This window comes from Diabrotica undecimpunctata, chromosome 5 (genome assembly GCF_040954645.1).
Source record: "Diabrotica undecimpunctata isolate CICGRU chromosome 5, icDiaUnde3, whole genome shotgun sequence".
Lineage (NCBI taxonomy): Eukaryota > Metazoa > Arthropoda > Insecta > Coleoptera > Chrysomelidae > Diabrotica > Diabrotica undecimpunctata.
Genome location: NC_092807.1, coordinates 137,627,226 through 137,648,147, shown reverse-complemented (window position 1 = coordinate 137,648,147; position 20,922 = coordinate 137,627,226). Strand labels below are relative to the sequence as shown.

Genomic DNA, 20,922 nt, shown 5'->3' with positions numbered 1-20,922 from the left:
TGAGTCACACACTTAAAACATTTTTGAAAATAATTCACAGCAGAATTATTAAAACTCTTGAATATGAAATTAGTGACACACAATTTGGCTTTAAAAATGGTATGAGTACAAGAGATGCTTTGTTCGACTTGAATGTGCTGGCTCAGAGATGCATGGACATGAATCAGGACATGTACTTATGTTTTGTAGACTTTGAAAAGGCATTTGATAGGGTTCAACATAAAAAGCTTGTAGATATATTAAAAAGCAAAAATATTGACAGTCGTGATTTAAAAATTATATCTAATTTATATTGAAGTCAAACTGCCAAGGTAAGAGTTGACAACCAATACACCCAAAATATCAAAATACAGAGAGGAGTCCGCCAGGGTTGCGTGCTGTCCCCACTACTTTTCCCTGTCTACAGTGAAGCGGTATTTTAAAAAGCGCTCTCAGACCCAATAGAAGGTATATCTATCAATAGAGAAGTTTTGAATAACTTACGTTTTGCTGACGATACAGTAATAATGACGGATAACAACAATGATTTACAGAACGTAATGCAACGCCTTAATTAACGCTGTCATGAGTACGGACTGAGGATAAATTCAAAGAAAACTAAATGCATGATCACGACTAAATCTGCACATGTAAATATCCAATTGACTATTGAAGATACTGAAATTGAGGGTGTTAATAACTATAAATACTTAGGAACATGGATAACATCTGATGTAGACCAAACCAAAGAAATTAGGACACGCATTGAAATAGCACGTGCATCATTCAATAAACTTAAAAAGTTTCTTTGTTGTCGGGATATAAGGTTAGAACTACGCCTGAGAATGCTTCAATGTTACGTGTTCTCTACTCTTCTTTATGGTTTGGAAACGTGGACACTAAAACAAGTCCATCTGAATAAGTTGGCCGCCTTTGAATTTTGGTGTTACAGAAGAATCCTACGAATATCATGGATTTAAAGAATGTCAAACGTGAAAGCAACTAGAAGGATAGGAAATGAGGCGGAAATAATATTAACTATCAAAAGACGAAAACTTGAGTACTTAGGACATGTGATGAGAGGGCAAAAATACGCATTATTACAACTTATTATGCAAGGCAAAATCCGAGGAAAGCGAAATGTGGGAAGACGAAGAATATCCTGGCTTAAGAACTTAAGGGAATGGTTTGAATGCAGTAGTGCAGAACTTGTTAGAGCGGCAGTCAACAAAGTCCGCATAGCCATAATGATTTCCAACCTTCGATAGAAGATGAAACTTAAAGAAGAAGAAGCAGATTTTATAAGGTCACTCGCCAATGTATGATTTTCTTCTGAAAGTTTATATGGTTTTTTTGAATATTTTCGCCTTCCATCTTTTGGGCTACAATTATAAGCAAGTAGCGATTTCTGAATAGTCTAAATCCTTCTAGGAGTAATTCCAAATAGACAAAAGAAAGCTTTGAAGCAAAGAGTCATACGGCGCCATCAACATTTGCTCTAACTGTAAAACGGTGCGATTTATTTTTTCCCGTGTTTTTGCGTCAATAAATCATTTTCTTTCACATTTTGTAATTGTATTAAAACATTTAAATCGAATAAACTTACAGTCTGTACTTGTTTCGTGTGTTGATAGCCTCAACTTCTTTATCACCCCGTTTATTCTTACCGGCTTTTTCCTTTTTTTTTGTAGATTTTGTTGATTTCTTTCCACTTTATCACAACTTTTACCCAAATCGCAGTCTATATTTCTTACCAAGCAAATATTAACTAAAAAATACTGAGGCATACAACAAAGGTTAGGAGCTTGAATAAAATATGAAACCAAGCAGAATGATAATGGCCGTCATAAACTAAACATTATATGAAGCAGTAGCGTTTTGTATGGATCACGAACTTTTATAAGGAACTCTCATCGTTTTTTCCACTGCGCTCGCGACCTTCATAATTTTCCCATTTGCGTCCAAATTTCTGACGTGTTTTTAAGGCGATTCTTATCGTTATTTCCCCTTGGTCGTTCAGACACTGGTAGTACTTTCTAAGTGACCAAAAAATTTACATTTATTGTTTTCCCCCTGATTCTTCATTTGGTTTAATAAATTTTCCCAAAGATTTAAAAACAAAAGTTATAGATTATGTCTGCACCTGTAATATTCTTCAAATTCAGCTTTCATAAAAGCTAGAATATAAAGATAAATGCTGTATATCTATCGAAAATTAGTATTTTTTAAAGACATAATCATAGACCTGACTACAGTTCTATGCAGCCAGTACATCTGTTTGTATTTCAAACTTCATCTATACAGCCAGTACATCTGTTTGTATTTCAAACTTCATGTTTTCTCACATATCTTTTGACATGTCTAACGGGACAGCTCTGCTTTGTTGGATATTTTTACCAAATGGGCGTTCCATGTTAGCCGCTTACCTAGAATTACTCCTAGATATTTGACCCCATTTGCCTCTGACAGTTTCTCCATACATAACAGGCACATATATGTTATCTTGGTTCATTCTCCTTGCGAAACTGACTACAAATCTTTTACTAGGATTGACAGAGAGTTTTCCTAATCGCGTAACCTAGTAAGAATATTTAATGTTTTTTGGATCGTGTCGAATAGAACACCTCTTCCTCTTACCATAATTAATACATCATCGGCATAGGGCTAAACTACCCTCGTACGCCAAGGAGCTAAACTAACTCATTTACCAAAATTTATTAATTAAAATTGATTAATTAATTTTTATTATTATTAAGCAATAAAACGAACGATTTAATTCAACAATATAATAAAGCAAGAATTGTATCCAAATTAAAAGATAAGTAAGCACTATCAGAGGCAGCAAAACTTTTAACATAAGCAGAACCACAATTTTTCTATTAATAAAAAATAGAGGAAAAAAGAAACTCCCGAAAGAAAGCTCTGGAAGATGAAAACTATACTAAATTTAAGTATGTAAAAATAAAATTAATATTTTTTAATAGCTCCACCAGCATTGATAACAGCTTGTAGTCTTCGGTCTATCTGTATGAAAGGAACTATGAAATTGTCTTCTTCAGAGAGCTCTTCCCAAACTTGTTGTAGGTATACCGTGTCACAGCTCTTCAACATTTTGAGGTATACAATTACGCCGATACAACCGTTTTATAATAACCCCCTACACATTCTCGATTGGGTTTATATCTGGACTGTAGCTGGGCCATGGTAAGGTTTCGATGTTGTTATTGTTATTCTGGAGCCACTGGTTTATTATATTTGTAGTGTGAACAGAACAATTATCTTGTTGGAGGATAAAATTATTTTCTGGATACAACTGTTTCACACTAAGAAACATGATGTTTTCTAGAATATTCAGATAAGGCTGCCCAACAAACCTGCCATCAATACGCCATACCATTCCCAATCCTCTAGATAAAATCCATCCCCATACATTGGCGCTAAAATAACCAGCTGCTAGATATCTATCAAAATGTAGAGGATTAAATCTATTATTATCTGGTCTATACACTCCAATTTAGCCCTTTTTAGAAGATTGAAAAATTTTCTCATCTGTAAATTTTACTCTGTGCCAAAAATCTTAATTCTGTAGTTGATGGTTTAAAGCAAATATAAGTCTTGATTGCTTCTGTTGTATTGTAAGAGCTGGTTTTTTTGATGCAGTTCGGTACTTAAGACGCGATGCTTTAATTCTGTGCCAATTTGTTGTCTTTCTTCTCAGAAATTGTGACATATTTCTTGCAGTTTTCGCATCTTCAAAATAACTCTTCAACTCTCTCCAAAAGCGTACGATCTTCATAACCAGTAGATATTTTTGGTCTTCCAGAATCTTTCTTTCGAGAGTTTCTTGTTTTCTTCATCTTTTATTAATATTAAAAACTGTTATTCTGCTTACGATTAAATGGTTCGCTACGGCAAAATGTGACCAACCATCTCCTAATTTCGTTACAATTTTTGCGTTTAGTTCTTTGTTAGCATGTGGAGCCATTTTTTAAGGTGGAACAGAATAATTTATCTGACAAATTTTTAGATTTGGCAGTGACAGTGACAGTATGTAAATAAGTAACGGGTAAGTGTCGAAGTGCGAATTGTTTTCACGTTCAGAGCGTTTGTGAATATCCGCTCCGAAGATTTCTATTAGTATAAAATACGTATAAGCGGATACACAAACGCACTGTACGTGAAATAAAATCTTAACTGTATTTCCTTTTATTTCGATATACTCTGTACGAGTACTAGAAACCAATTCGCTAAAGACTTTTGCTTAGTTGAGAAGATATGTTGTATAATACAATGTTTAGATTCCCCATGTCTCTAATTACATCTTTATCAACGTCTGTTTTGCCTTACAATTTTTAGAAGGTACAGATTAAAGCAGAAATCTGAATTTGGTTTCGACAATTAGAAATCTTCGAATATCGTTTCGTGATTTATCATCAGATGTCGCTATTGCATCCATATGGAAGCCATTTTAGTGTTGCTTCTACTACGACAGGAAAGACTGTTTTCACGTTCAGAGCGTTTGTGAATAGCCGCCCCGAAGATTCCTTTTAGGATGAAATACGTTAAAGGGAATACACATCTCACTGTACGTGAAATAAAATCGAAACTGTCTTTTTCGTTTTATTCCGATATACTCTGTACGAGTACTAGAAACCAATTCGCTAAGGATTTTTGCTTAGTTGGGAAGATATGCTGTGGAATGCAACTTTGGATTCCCCATGTCTCTAATTACATCTTTATCAACGTCTATTTTGCCTTACAATTCTTAGAAGGTACACATTAAAGCAGAAATCTGAATTTGGTTTCGACAATTAGAAATCTTCGGATTTCGTTTCGTGATAAAAGGTAAGTATTTATCCGTAAACTAATTTTCGAAACCAAAGTAAGTATTTATCTTTTAAAATACGCTGCTTAATTTTCTACAAAATACGCTTTAACCCATTAATGCCCAAAATTAAATTTTTCTCAAAATTGAATCAAAACTTCAAAATGAAAAAAAGAGAGGTTGTTTTTAATAGAAATGTGCAAAATTTACGTTTTTTTTTCTTAGTAACTGTCTTTTTTTTAACGTATGATGTATCATACGCTGGGCAATGAAGGACACAATATTTCATAAGATATGTTTTATTTTAAAATATTTACAACGTGTGATATTTGACAAAACATTTCTCGGGATGAAGTCCTACATTACATTTAATGCATCGATATTTGGTACATTTGCCACATTTGCCGCACCTTCGTTGTTTTTTAATTTTGTCCACCAAATGACTCACATTATCCAAACGAATTTCATCAACAACATGTTTTGAAGATTTTGGACGTACTCCACGTGGCGTTGGAATATCTGGAGCTGTCAGCAGGGCCTCCACAATTCGTCTGTAAAATTCTAATAAAGAAATTGCCTCAATGTTGCGGTAAAGAAGCCACATGTTGACTATTGCCCCATTCAAGCAAAATCTAAATATCGCCCAATACCATTTTTTGGATCGAATTCGAATCCTAAGTGTAAAAATCTATGAATCTGAATCAACGGACAAAGAGAAAGGGCAGGATTTTTGTGAAGAATACTTTACCGTTTCTTTGCAAAGATAGTCCATAAATTTTTTATCAAAGAACAATTTAAACACATCGATTGGCTTCAAATTATGTTGTCTCCATTCATTTAGTATATGGAGTTCTATATTGTTTTTGAAAACATCTTTTATGGCTCCTTTCTCTAGTTCTTTTTCTTCCCACTTACGATCGATTCTTTTCATAGATTTTTTTCTGTTTTCAGAAGTTTGTGAAATTTCTGCAACCTCCCTTTTTCTTTTCTTACCTGATTCGTGAGTTTTAACCACAGTTGTATTTGACATCACTGTTTTCTCAATTGCTGTATTTTTTCGAGAAACAGCTGTAATATCCATGCTTTGAGACAGTGTACCTCGGCCAATACTTTAAAAAGTGTAATTGAACTGGTCTTCCTCATCACTTCCGGCATCGTCTCTGTCAGAATCATTTCCATCATTTGGATAATACAACGTGAGTTGAACTTCATCACACTGGTCAATTTCCTTAGCCAAAGTATCGTCATCTTCTAAACTCTCATATATTTTCAACAATTCCTCTGCATCTTTGGGATTATTAGGATCATATTTTTTCGTCATTTTTTTCTAAAACAGAAACAATATTGATTAGTTACCATAAGTGCCTAGCGTATTATATATCATACGCAAGAATCAAAGATCTTCAAAATACTCACCAGTATAAATTTCAATACTATTTATATCACTATTCGATATTTAGAAGCCTTTCTAGTTGAACAGTACAAAAGATTTTTCAAAATAAGCCAAGAAACTCATACAAACTCTACTAAAATGAAAACGGTGTACTATAATATAACCTAAGAAAACTTGGCGCAAAACTAATCACTCTTCACCGCCAAGCGGTTATAAATTTCTCATTTTATGATAAACAGTTACCTTCTATCATCTTCTCTGTAACCTATATTGGGAAAAGAGCTAATTTATACTTTTTTTTCTGACTAGTAGATGGCGAAATATGGTGGGCAAAATACGGTGGGCATTAATGGGTTAACAGTCGTATCAGTTTTTTTAGGAACCAGCTGTACAATACAAACTGATTGTGAGTAAGTCTAGTATTTATTTCTTTGACCTAATTTGTTATAGTGGATTTATTTTATTGGATGACCATTTTAGTCTCATAAATTTATATGTAGTTTTATTCACATAAAGTTTATTACTTTTGTCGCAATTATTAAATATATTTCAATATTACTACCCCTTGTGATGTTCAAATAAAAGTTAATGTAAATGAAGCCTTTTTATTTTCCTGAAACTGTATAAAGTAGTGTATATTATAATTAAAATTAGGTTATTATACCGTGAACTGAAATTATTATAGCGCTCACTACTCATATCACGAATATAACCGAATAAAGTATGAAGTTAATTATCTCTAATATGAAAATATCAAAATAAAATGCTCTGTTTTATAACCGGAAACATTTTTATTTATAAGGTTTTTGCTTGGTAAATATATTTTATTTTATAAAATGTTATGTTTTATACATTTTAAGTTTTTTTCATATATTACTGTCAACAAATTAATTTCAATAGTACAGTGCTAAGAAATTTATCTAACGAGAGATGAATATGATGTGGTTTGTGGTAACATGCAAATAGCCTTAAGTCACACAAAAATCAAAGTTAGCTTAGATGTGCCTATTCATTAATCTGTTATAGCCAAAGTAGTTTATTCTATCTGATTCATATAAAAACAAATATTTCCAATGGGAAAAGCATGTTAAAACCACGTTTACACGCAACATAAGGTGCTAAAAAGAGAAGAGTTACAGGAAAAAAAAAGTAAAAGTAAACAAATGTTGAGGTATGAAGCTCCTAAAAGAGCCCTAGTTTTTGTATCATGTAAGGACAACAATAAACAATTCACGTGAGTAAAAATTTTGTCTATTTACATTGAAAGCCTTATTGTAATTAGGAATTATTTTTACGCACGTGAATCGTTTATTGTTGTGCTTACATGATACAAAAACTAGGGCTCTATTAGGAGCTTCATACCTGGTAATTTGTTAACTTTTTCTTTTTCTTCCTCTAACTCTTCTCTTTTTAGTACCTTCATTTACGTCACCACTTCCACATGCACCATTTATTATTACATGTATGCAAACTACATGTTGGATTTAGAAACTAACATAGAGCATGTGTACCTATTTACGATGAAATTACACTCAGATACAAAAAAAATGCAATGGAGAAAATTTTGGTCAAATTCAAAGTATGTATTTCAATTTTTTTATTTTTAGCCCTATTTTGATGGTTTTTTTAGCACACTGTGTATAATTTTATAAATTTTAATTTAGTATAGTCAGTTTTTTGATAAAATTTTATATTTGACTTATTGTACATAGTTAATTAAAACGTGGTTTTATTATCCTAACTTTGAAACATCCTGTGGAATAATTCTGTTTGAAAATTTTCGTAAAACCTTATTTTATATTGCAACCATATCTCCTAAGCATTGCGTTTTTTGTTTCATGTCAAAATATGCCTTGGCTCATTTGCATTCTGGGTGGCAAACAAATGCATTTGCCACCCACAATTTAGGACTTTTTTCTAATATCAAGCTCCCCTCTTTTCTTTTTGACATGGACTTTCGAGCGCAGCTTCGCATCTAGGGTAATGCCCAAGTATTTTGCTGATAAGAACTAAAGAACTTTGCTTAAGGAACTTGAGTATCATTTATTCTAACTGGGAAATTTTCCATTTTTTTATTTGTAATGTTAATGTGTGCAGATTTAGTCTCATTTAATTTTATTCGTTATTTTCTGGTCCAGTTATGTATTTTATTTACTGATAGTTGTAATTTATCAGTCGCTTTTTCACTAGTGTCTCCTATCGCTAGTATGGTTGTGTCATCCGCGAAGGTAGCAATAGTGTTTTGGTACCTGGGGTACATATTAGGGACCCCAGGTACATATACCTGGGGTCCCTAATAACAAATGATGGAGGGTGTGATAGAGAGATATTTAAAAGGTATTTATTGCTAGAAGAGCTATGATGAAACTGGTAATAATTTGGAAAAATTCTAGCATAACAATACACACAAAACTAAAGCTGGTAAGGGCACTCATTTTTCCCATAGCCACATATGTATACGAAATATCGACCTCAAAGAAAGCGGATAAAAATAAACTAAACGCTTTTGAAATCTGGGTATACCGCCGCATGTTAAGAATATCCTGGATTGATCATCGCACTAACGTATCGATATTAGAACAACTTAAAGTAAAGGATATATTGCTTAAAAAAATACAACAAAGATATTTGTAGTATGTTGGACACATTGCTAGAAGAACAGGTACGATGGAAAAGCTGATAGTCGAGGGTAGAGTTGAAGGAAAGAGACCTAGGGGAAGATCTCCAAACCGTTAGGTAGATCAAACAAAAATATTGATTAACCAAGGGTTACATGAAGCCTAACGACTAGCCCAGGACAGGGAATGATGGAGGGAAATCGTGAAAAAACTGTAAAGACCTGATGGTGTCACCACATCCCAAAAGAGATTAGGATTAGGACTGAGGAGAGAAAGAGAGATACAGACTATATACTAAAAATAAAAACAAAAAGTCAAAATCCGAAGATTTTGTAACGATACGATCGTTAATAATCTAACATTTTGAACGTTAGCAAACCGAATCCCCACATTAACTACTAATTTGCTGCCGTTGGAGTATGCAACCCACAATACGATCTCTAATATTTCATTTTTATGACTTTCGAACATCGATATCGATGATAAGATAATCGATTCCCTTGTCAAAAGGGAAAAAGAATTCTATTAAATATTTGAGCCAAGGTCACTTAATGACAAATATATTCTAGTTTTTGTTACTAGAACAAAAACTATATTAAGTACAAGAACATAGAATAAAAAGTTTCTTTTTTGTTCTCTTGTAGCCTGCCGGCTCCAACCTCCAGAACTGGAATTATCATTTAATTTTTGATTTGGGGAAGAAGATTTTTTTTTAATTTGGGAAGAAACTTGGATTTGGGGAAGAGTTTTAGTTTTAATTTCTGGTTGGTCTGCCAGACCTTAAAAGCGGTTACAAGAACATAGACAGTAGCTGATCTTGGAGCCCATCCACTATCTGGACATTAGACAGCAGATTGCTACTAAGGACATTTGTTTTCTTTTTTTAAATCTATTAGTAATTTAAATTTAAATTTTTTTTATAATATATACATATATATCTTGGATACTTAGGCCTTCAGCCTAAGTGGGTTACCAAAACAGGTTTGTGCACAATCCCTGGGTAGTACCCTCAACTTGCTGAATCCTTTTACTTGTCTTAATTTTATTCCCTATTTACTTTGAATTTGTTTATTTATTAATATTTTATATAACACTTATAATAAGTTGTCAGGATATATAATCCAATTTTATGGTCAGTTGTATGTACCTTCATAATATCAAATTGATGTAGTATTGTTCCAATTGCTTAACTGACTATTGTCATACTTTTAAACTGCCTTTTCATACTGCCTTGTCATACTTTTTAAACTGGTATAATTATTTTATTTTTCTGTAATATTTTAATTATTATATACCCCATGTGAGTTATTCAAACAGTTTTAACATAACCTTTTACCTCATTGTTAGGGGACTGTGCAGATCAATTGTTTTTTTGTATATATTTATATTTTTGGGTCATATTTTTTTTAGGTAACTGTTTTTTTGTAAATATATTTTGGGGGATATATTTGAGTAATTGTTTAATGCATATAAATATAGGGTTGGGATAGTACATTAGGTTTATAATATAGTGTATAAAGCATTTTAGATTTTTATTTTTTTCCCATAATCTTTTATTTTTCAGTTAGTGTATAACTATAGATACCCCAAATTGGAGTGATATTCAAAATTCACCCTGGCGCCCATCTCAAGATTATCTTAGGATTGATCTAACTCTCTTAAGTTATTACAGGCAAGCAAACGTGCCGACCTCCTCTGTGAGCACAACTCTCATTCTCTTGAGGTAACCCGTTTCTCTTGTAGTGTTTAAAGTAAACTTTATATTTTCTTTTTGTATTGGTTACATTTCCTGTTATTTAACAATTCTATTTTACCATAAATATTCTGATTCACTACAGTTTATCTTCTTACATAATTTCTCATATTGGCTTCACCATCGCAGGCTTTTCCCTTTTAATTTGCAACACTTAGCTTTTCCCGTTTTTAATCGGTTACAGGTATCGGTAAGTCTTCTAAAGCAAAAATTCAGATTATGGTCTAAATCTGTGTCTTCTACAATTTTAAAAGCTTTGCAAAATTTTTGAAACGTAAAAATGGAAGAACGTTTTTAAGCAGGCCAAGACCCACAACGGGTTGTAGCGCCATAAGAAGAAGAGACTTATTTGGTTGAAGATTTTCCATTATACAAATACTGGATAATTGCTTACTTGTTTTGTAATATAAAATGTAAAGTATCCTGATTCGTAGAACCACACTTCCCATGTTTAATCAATATTGTAATTGTAAGAATCCAGTTTTACATTCAATAGCTAAAAGAGAAAAACTGTCGACATCATTAAGTTAATACGTGTCTTAATTTACTTTTAACTGTTTAATATTAAAAAGAACCTGAACCTTTTACTAATTTACGATAAAGCATTAGTTCCAGAATTCCCTTCCTGGCAATTAAGTATTATTGTATGGTGATCTTGTCAGTCTATATAAATGCTCACAAACTATTTAAATAACTTCATCGCATTGAGGGATAATTTAACTGCTTTAAAGCAGTTAAATGAAGCTTTATTAGAATAATATATAAGAATACTTTTTGAATAATATTTTAAAAAAGGAATTAAACGATTGTGTAACAAGAGTAAATTTTAAACAGAATATCTAAATAAACTCTTAACATTCATTAGTACATATAAGTTACTTACGTTTCTCCAAGAATTTAAAAGTTCCCAAAAATCCACTGGAGTTTGCTGTGTGTGGACTGGAATGGAATTCCAGCACTAAGACAGATCCAGATGAATATAATATATTAGGGACGTCTGCATATCCGCCGCACATCAGTATCTCCCAGGGGGTGTATTCATTCACACTGACGTCTTCTAAGTGCATGAATACTTTCAAGTAGTCGCCGAGAATGCAACTAGAAAATTTATGTTAATTAAAGTAATTACTTTTAAAGAGAAAACCGAGTGGTGTTGCTAAAATGGTAATTCGGAATTAATAATCGCCTCAACTCTTTGTAAAATCAGGAACGTTTGTTGAAATGAACGAAGTTATTCAGGAGAGGAAAAGAAAACTGCCGTGTTTTGCACTTTAATAATTTCTTGTTTAGCTTGATAAAATTCAATATAAAAAAGGTAATTTAAATCTTGTGATTAGCAAAACGTAAAAGATTCATAAAATACTTATTTTATTGTATAAATATAAAGGTATTTTCAAGACTAAAATTAAAGGTTGTACTTTTGTTGAATATAATTAAAATACAATTTCCTTTTGTTATTGCAAAAGAGAAAAATGTATAATCAGTGGCAAGAAAATTGGTCGGATACATATCTTCAAAACTATAAGGTCGCCAAAAAGAAAACAAAAGTAGCAGTAGTAAAAGCTAAAGCAGAAGCGTATACAAACCTACACGACCAAAATGACCACGTCATCGTGATGTATTGTCCGTCTCGAAAGATCTCTTCCTCGGCCTTCTACCTTTCCTTGGATAATAATTATTTCCATATTTTGTGTGTCTGCTTTCGTAACATGTCCAAATTATTTTAATTGTTTGGAGATAAACTTTGCTGAAAAGTCGTTTGCAGACCTTAAACTCATTTAAAATTTAATTATTTGTTCTGTGGTCAATACACGGAATTCATAATATTCTGCTCCAACGAAACATATTAGTGACGTCTGTATTTCTTCTTTCCGCTTGTCATAGGATCCAATATTCACATCCGTATCCATCAGTATTGGGAATATTAAGCAGTTGACTAACCTCGTTTTAAGGGTTCGTGAAATATAAGAGTTCTTTTATTTTTTATCCATCTTTCCTACGGCAACTTTTGCTAGATCACATCTAGAAGAAGATGCGGGAATATCTTCCACAGGGTAATATCGATCACTCTCAATATCAACCATAGTGGTCGATTTTACCCCAACGTTATCGACATTACCCTAACAGTGATAAGTCTCAGTTGATGTTATTTATTTTAGATGCCACGAACATATCACAGAGAAACAACACGGTCCTCATGGGGCGAAGAGGAGATGGAAAGAGCCCTCAGCGATATAGCTGACAAAATAATTTCGATAAGAGGAGCATCCAAGTTACATCCCTTATGGAACATTGCAAGACCGTTTAAGAGGTTTCAAAAATATGTATTTTTAAAATATTTGTAATTATTTTATAATATTTTTGAAGTAGTAATTGGTTAACTGAATAAACTAAATGTCCATATTATAAGTTTTAAATTCGTAAAAGCTATAGCAAATAGTCTATAACAGTTTTATCTTAAGTAGCAGATATTCCCCCACCTTCCCCTACGTTTTATTGGTTTCTGTACTGATCCTGTGTTTGTATGTGCTCACTATTAGAAAGGGTGAGGCAGAGATGTATAAAATAGACGAACATATTGCGAACAAAGCAAAAGATTTTAATCAGATTAAATATAACCAAGATAAAAGTGTATTTTGTCAGTACTAACCGATTCTGTGATTCTTTTCATTTGTTTATATTTTTGTTTATGTGAAGAGTCAATATGTTTGGTTTACTTTAAGGCTGGTTTTATTTCTTGTCGTCTGTTCTGACAATAAAATATTCTACGCCAAGGGGTATTATTCCGGGCTTTGATCAAAAGAACTCCGACACATTCCACTGCCTGAGCCTGACAGAGTTCAGCTAGCCGGATATACCCCTGTGTATCCCCTTGCTAGTGTCAATTGTCTTGTCTAGTGTCTTGATGTGTTTCAATTTATGCTTATTGTTATTCCTGTGATTTGTTTTTTATGTATATGATTTTTTTTGTATCTATGCTTGTCTTTCTTTATAGAGGGTGGTCCTTAAGTAATTGTACAAAAATAAACAGTAGATTCTACACTTTAAAATATTACGATTTCAATGTTGATATTCAGAAGGATACAGGGTGTTAAAATCGAAATTTAAAATATTATTTTTTCATTATTACTATTTTCATTGGATGATGGACGGATTGGGTGTTGCCAATTCCTTTGTATTTTCTGTCGAGATTACTCTGACGTCATGTCTGTTATGTAACATTCATCATCATCACTGGCTCGACAACCCTTTTTGGGTCTTGGCCTGTTCCAGGATTCTTCTCCATTCTGATCTGTTTCGTGCTTTTTTTCTCCAGTTTTTTATTTTTAAGGTTGTTATGTAACATTATTTTGATTTATATTAATATATTATTTAAATAATATATCATCTTCTCTTCAGCTTTTCAAATATTATTAATGGACTAATTCATAATCACTCAAGTTATTAAAATATTACAATCGTATACACAATTTTTAGGTCAGTATATAAACTACCATTTTGGTATACAACCAACTGTTGAGTTTGTTTCTCTTCTGCGTCGGTTTCTCTACGTTCAACTTATTATAATGCCATATTGGCTACTGGCAATTGATATCGAAGACATGTCTTAAATCATTAATTTTGCCGGTATGCCCTTTTAAGTGCTTTTTAACAAGTATATATGTATTAATTGTTTTTTTTTAATGATCATTTAATAATTTTACTATGAAATTTTTTGTGTTTTCAACTACATTATTTTTCCATTTTAGTTTAAAATGGACACGTGTTTCGTGTGTCGGTGTCATTACTTGTATTTTAAATCTTCAAATAATTGCCAGGTGACTTATTTCCAAGTTTCATTTAGCATTTAAGGCTATTTTTCTCCTTCAACTATACTTGTTTAAATCTGTTATAGATGGATTAATTAATTAATTAAGTTATTGTAATCCTAATACGATTACACTTTGTGAAATTTTGATTTTATGACCAATTTTTTGTAACACTGGTGGCTATAATTACCATTGATATTGTATTACATCACATGTCCGTCACATTTTGCATTATCTCTTTTCACTTAACATGGGAGGTCACTTTTTGGCCTTCTGTTTTAATTCAAAGAGCTTTACAAATCCTTCTAAAAGAGTGTTACTTTTGCAGATATTATGGACTGACGCTGTTTTGTAAGTACAAAACGAAACGTTTGTGCTAATATATGGAATAGTTAATATCTAGCTTGTTTTTTCTCTCCGCTTATCTGACAGGTCTTCAAGAGATACGGTATGACAATTGTTTTATCTCTGTTTATATATTTTCATTTTTGGATTTTGTACAATACCAATTTATGATCGTTTCCTATTTCTGCTGACAAATAAATAAATATAAACTGTTATTGTATTATATATTAAATAAAACAAAACTTAAATTAAATGTTAAAATACAAAAAGGAAGGCGTCCTGCGAACTCTTTTCAAACCTTCTCTATAACTTCTGGAGTTATTTGTGCAACCTCAATAGGTATCCTCTCTTTGGGTTCATTGATATTTTGTGGTCTATTTTAGTACACTTTAGTTTATAAGTACATATCACTATAAAAAGAAATCAAGAAGAGTCAAATAAGGTGACCTAGGTGGCCATTCTCTTGTTCTTCTTCGTTCGACCTATCCACCGATTTGGAAAGACGTTGTTCAAGCAGTTGCGCACCAACACAGCATAGTGTGGAATTTGGTGTGGACACACCGGTTATTTCTGTTTGGAAATAACCGGTTCAATTCGAGGGGTAAGAAGTTTTAAAAAAATTCTAAATATCGGAGATGAGTTAAGGTTTCGTCGAAATAAGAATGGTCTAATAATCCTATTATCTATTATTCCCGCCCAAACATTAATTTTCTCTGGGTATTGAGTACGGTACTCTTGCATCCAGCGTGGATTTTCTGTAGGCCAGTACCGATAAGTTTGACATGACCGTTTAGTACAAATGTAGCTTCATCAGAAAAAAGAACCTTTTTTAAAAATATCAAATCTGTTATTTTGTTCCATTATAATTTCACAAAATTTATTTCCTTTATTAAAATCATCTTCCATATGATTATCTAATGCTACTTGCTATGAACTGGTATGGGATTATCTTGAAAGTCTAACAGAACCTTTAGTTGCTTGTTTTCAGGTATTGGTTTTCTACTACCTTTAGGGAGGTCTTTGACATGACTTAATTTCTTCTCAATTTCGCTTACAGTGGATTGGGAAATTGGTTCTTGGTTGGGGTATTTATTATTAAATAAGGTACATACTTCTTTCTGCGTACGTGTTTCAGTCAGTTTCAGGTTTAATAGATACAAAGTCTTTTTAAATACGTCTAATACAATGACACTATTATTCATTTGGTTAATGTTGATATAGTAACTAGTTTTTTTTTTAAAGGTAAAAGTAGGTAGATCAGACATTTCATTACCAGTGACCTTCCTTTACAGGTCCTTTACAGTACCAATCCTTTACAAAGTAAATTTTTGGGTGTCAATAAATATAAATATATAAAGTAGATAAATCAATTACTGTACGTATTGATATGGCTGTATTCAAAACACCTTTCAAATAATAAAATACAACACATATTTCTATTTAAAATTTTTAGCAATCACTCTCACATAGATGTCGCCAAAAAAGGTATCCTTATGAATATCCTGTTTAAAAATAAAAATTCACCGGTTTCAAGATTTTTCTTAAAGTCACTGGCTTACAAAATAACGAATTATTCCTTTCATTTGCACCATACTGTATGCAAAACTATCAACTGTTACTAGAAAATGAAAAAAAAAGTCTCAGCTTTATACAACTTTTACTCACAAATAAATTTTAACAGTTAAGATTCTATTATCTTTATTTCAATTACGAGTATATCAACTGCTAACGTCTATTATTGGATTTGTCGCAAAAAACCATTTAGTTCGACCCCGACAAAATGACTCATTTGTCTAAAACTTTCGAAATGGTTTCTGACCCTTTTCAATAAAAAGGGATAGCTGTACGTTTATTGTTACTGTTAATCTTTCCGTTCTAGTTGCGAAGGGATAAAATACAAAAAATAAAATTAGATATCTATAATAAATGTATCTACCTCCAGGAAAACATCTATATACAATCCGGCCCATATGGTTTGGTAAATTATTAGAAACCCGCGCTTTACTTGAAAGGCTTAATAAATATACGTCACAAATGCTTTTCTTGCTTCTTAGATAAAGGAATTCATTACGTGGATCGAATCCCCATCGGTTTAGAAATCTTTTTCTTAGGAAATAAGTCAGGCAATAACGTACTGCTCTGACAGAAATTTATATCACCTTTTTTGCTCACGGTAGTAGCCTCAAGTGACCAGATATTAGTTTTCGTTCTAACAGAAAAGTGAAGTACGTGATCAAAATTACGATGCGAGCATTATTTGTCTTGTTTCAGATGAAAGTTAAAATTGATTTTTATTACATTATGTGAAAATTGCCGTGGGCGATGCATGTAACGTGATCGGATAAACAACAGATTGTCGATAAAATGTTAGGAATTCAATTAAACGCCAAAATAGATAAAAAACAATAATTTATGTTTAAATAAAAAAAAATGTCCACATAAATGTCGATAAAAATTATTTTACGTTTCAGTTTTAATTTGAGAAGTAGGAAATATATAAAATATAAATTGTATTGTGATTTTGTTGACTGAAATAAATTTGCACAAAATGATTTAACTTTAAAGACAGAAAAAATTGGCAAAAATCAGAAATTACCACAAATGATCAATTTCCGGTTATTTAAATGTAAAAAAGAATTGAAATTTAGAACAAAAATAGAAGACAGAAAGACGGTCTAAGACCGACTTTCTGTCTTCTATTTTTCTTCTATTCTAAGGTAGTGTTATCCCTGTATACTTCTGTGATTATTCCTAAAAGTATGGACTAATGCCGAGTTGTTGTAAAGCTTGCCACAATTTAAGTCTTGGAACTGTATCGTGCGGAAGTATGCTATCTTCCCATATTTCCGACCTTTAATCCTAACAAATCTGACAAATTCAGATTAGTTTGGGATGCAGCAGCAACCATACAGAGAATATCCTTAAATTCTATGTTATTAAAATGAGATGATTAACTTACTTCTCTATTAGGCGTACTCCTACGATTTCGTAAAAGAAAGATTGGCTTTTCTGGAGACATCAAGGACATGTTTCTTCGTGTAGGTATAATAGAAGAAGATCAACATGCACAACGATTTTGGTGGCGCAATGGTAGCTCTAACAATACTTTGGAAATTTATGTCATGACTGTGATGACTTTCGGGGCTACCTGCTCACCCAGTTATGAACAGTTTGTTAACAATAATAATGTGAAGAAATTTAGCGTAGAATATCCTAGCGCTGTTGATTTCATAGTAAAGAATCATTATGTGGATGATCTCTTAGAATCAATAGACACTGAGGATGGAGCCATCCAATTAGCAAACGAAATTGCCTTAATTCACGCCAGCGGAAATTTTGAAATAAGAAACTGGAGATCAAACTCTGAAAAGTTGATTAAAATCATGAATACCACCCACGAAAATAACGAGGAAGTCAACCTAGACCTAGGAAACAATAAAAGAATGAAGAAAGTTCTAGGAATATGGTAGGGTATAAAGGGAGATCAAATCTTAATGTCTGTATATGACCCTTAAGGTTTGTTAGCAAACTTTTTGATTTATGTGAAGATTCCTTTATAGGAAATATTGAGGAGTAACATTTCTTGGGATCAGCCAATAACCAATGAGCAGTTTCAAAAATGGCTTGTTTGGATAAATCAGCTTCCAGAAAGAGGGTTTTAACTCCAAGATACTTTCTTAATACACTTGAAAACTGGAAGGATACCAATACGCAAATGCACATATTTGTAGATGCCAGCGAATACGCAAGTACTTGTGTGGCATATCTAAAAGTATTGAAAAAAGATGTCATAGAGTGTACTTTGATTGGAGTAAAAACACATGTAGCACCATTAAAAACACAAACTATTCCTCGATTGGAACTTAATGGTGCGGTAATGGGTCCAAGGTTTGCGTAAAACCTTTGTCAACATCTTTCCATAACTGTGCACAACGTTGTTTATTGGACAGTTTTACATTGGAGATATGTACCTACTAAGAATAACATAGCCGACGACGTTACTAAATGGACAAAACGTCCTAATTTGAAGAACACGAGGTGTTGGTTTAAAGGTCCTGATTTTCTGTATCAATTAGAAAACAGTTGGACACCACCCTTAAAAAGGAAAAAGCTGATGAAATCTTAACCACTCATGAAGTAAATTTTAATAGTCCACTTTTAATGGATTTTGAAAGATTAATTCAATTTAATAGAATTTTAAGAGCAACTGCATATAAATATGTTTCGATTTTTAAGAATCGTGTATGCAAAATTGATGAAATCTGAAAAGCCTGATTCTGAAAGGAATATTAACTTCGGAAGAACTTTTGCTAGGAATATTTCAATAGAGCAAACTCAATGTGAATATTTCAAAAATGAAATAAAACAATAAAAAACTAATAATTCTGGTAGTGTAGTTTATAGTTAATGAATCAAGCAGTTTATTTAAATTATCGCCATATCTGGATAAAGATGGTTTACTTCGTATAAGAGGAAGATTAGATGAAGCTAGAGATATTATTTCACAAATAAAAAGGCCAATAATTTTACCGAGAGAAAGTCGTTTAACTTAACTAGTTGTTGAAGACTATCACAAAAGATATCACCATATGAATCAGGAAATTGTAGTTAATGAGATAAGACAAAAATTTTTATACCAAAACTTAGACAACTAGTTAATCAGATTTGTTAAGCCAAAACCACCAGAAATGTCACCTCTCCCGCCATGTAGTCTTGCAACATTTACTACTCTGTTTACACACACATGGATTATTTTGGTCCAATAAATGTAAATGTTGGAAGACGGACAAAGAAAAGATAGGGAGCTTTATTTACGTGTCTCACGACTAGAGCAGTCCATCTCGAAGTAGCTTACAACCTAGATGTGGACAGTTTTATACTGTGCTTGACAAATTTTATGAATAGAAGAGGACGACCAAGGCATATTTATTGTGATCGAGGTACGAATTTCAATTCAGCTGAACGAGTATCGAGGGAAGAGCTGAAAAAGGTTGACAGTAAATTAATAGCCAATTCACTGATTCGCCCAGAGCTAAAATTTTATTTCAACGCACCCCTTTCCTCATAAGTGGGGCCTGGAAGCGCCTAGTGAAAGTGGTTACAATTTCGTTATATGATTTATTACCAACCAGGAACCCTACTGACCAATAACTTTATAGTTGTCTCATAGCTGCAGAAAACATAGTAAATTAAAGACCACTTACTTATCTTCCAATAGAATTTGAATCTCTGATCTAAAATCATTTTTTTGGGATCGGATCTTCAAACGGAGATAAAATAATTGGATTTTTAAACAAAGGTGTTGAAGTATTTAAATTTAATTATTTATAGACAGACAGAGCAATTTGCAAATAAATGTTGGTGACGCTTTATTTCTGAATACATACCTGAACTACTACTTAGGGCAAAATGGCATAAACAAGTTGTACCAATTAAACAGAGTGATATTGTAATTATATGTGATAAAGATTTATCAAGATGCAATTGGCCAAAGGGTAATTCAGATTAAAAAATCACCTGATGTGCAAGTGCGACGAGCAATAGTTCAAACAAAAAATGGAATATATGAACGTCCTGTTCTAAAATCAACAGTAATACCAATAAACGGAGACCAGAAAGATGATAAAAAATAAGGGGAAAAGTTTCTGTTTTGCATAGAACTGTACCGGGTGGGAGTATTACGAATATTTATTATTTTTTTTAACATGTTACCCAAAATTTTTCGTTGCTACTGTTCTATAGATTATGTCAGATATATTAGTAAAACTTCAGAAAACAAACTGTCATCGATTAGGGAATATTTAAATAATTTAGCAGACAGCAAGAGAACAGTAAGTAATGGGAATTAATTAGTATTTATATTGTTAATTTTTTATATATTGTAGGAATTTGAGTTGTTTTTTCGCAAATAAAAACAGTAAACTACAAATCCGTCAATTGCTGGCTGTACAATAAAGATAAATTCCCAACAAGAGGACATATTGTTAAGGACGGAAGTACGCCAATACCATGCCGAGATTAGAATCTCTCAGAGTTTGACATGTCTCTGGAGTATCCCTTAAACAACACTTTTTTGTCGCAGCACAAACCTCAGTGTATGATGATTTGATAATTGGACTGTATTTGTGAATGTTTACGTGAGTGATATCACGTTGGATCAACAAATATGCAGTACAAATCTACAAATCTGTAGATCGACG

General features: G+C 32.4%; 1 protein-coding gene and 1 long non-coding RNA gene across 5 annotated transcripts in view; one reads left to right on the top strand and one right to left on the bottom strand.

Moving 5' to 3' along the window:
- The window catches only part of Sol1, a 941,015-nt gene that overhangs the window by 192,388 nt on the left and 727,705 nt on the right, over positions 1 to 20,922 (bottom strand). For all 3 annotated transcript variants that reach the window (XM_072532789.1, XM_072532790.1, XM_072532791.1), the window contains one exon: positions 11,452 to 11,666. In XM_072532789.1, the coding sequence (XP_072388890.1) occupies positions 11,452 to 11,666 (215 nt within the window). The remainder of the gene's footprint in view (positions 1 to 11,451; positions 11,667 to 20,922) is intronic.
- On the top strand, positions 7,350 to 12,855 carry LOC140441844 (uncharacterized). 2 transcript variants are annotated; one of them, XR_011951038.1, is made up of 3 exons: positions 7,350 to 7,431; positions 7,612 to 7,776; positions 12,728 to 12,855. It is a non-coding gene; the product is annotated as an uncharacterized lncRNA (long non-coding RNA). The 2 variants fall into 2 exon arrangements; XR_011951039.1 differs by lacking the exon at positions 12,728 to 12,855 and adding an exon at positions 10,380 to 10,506.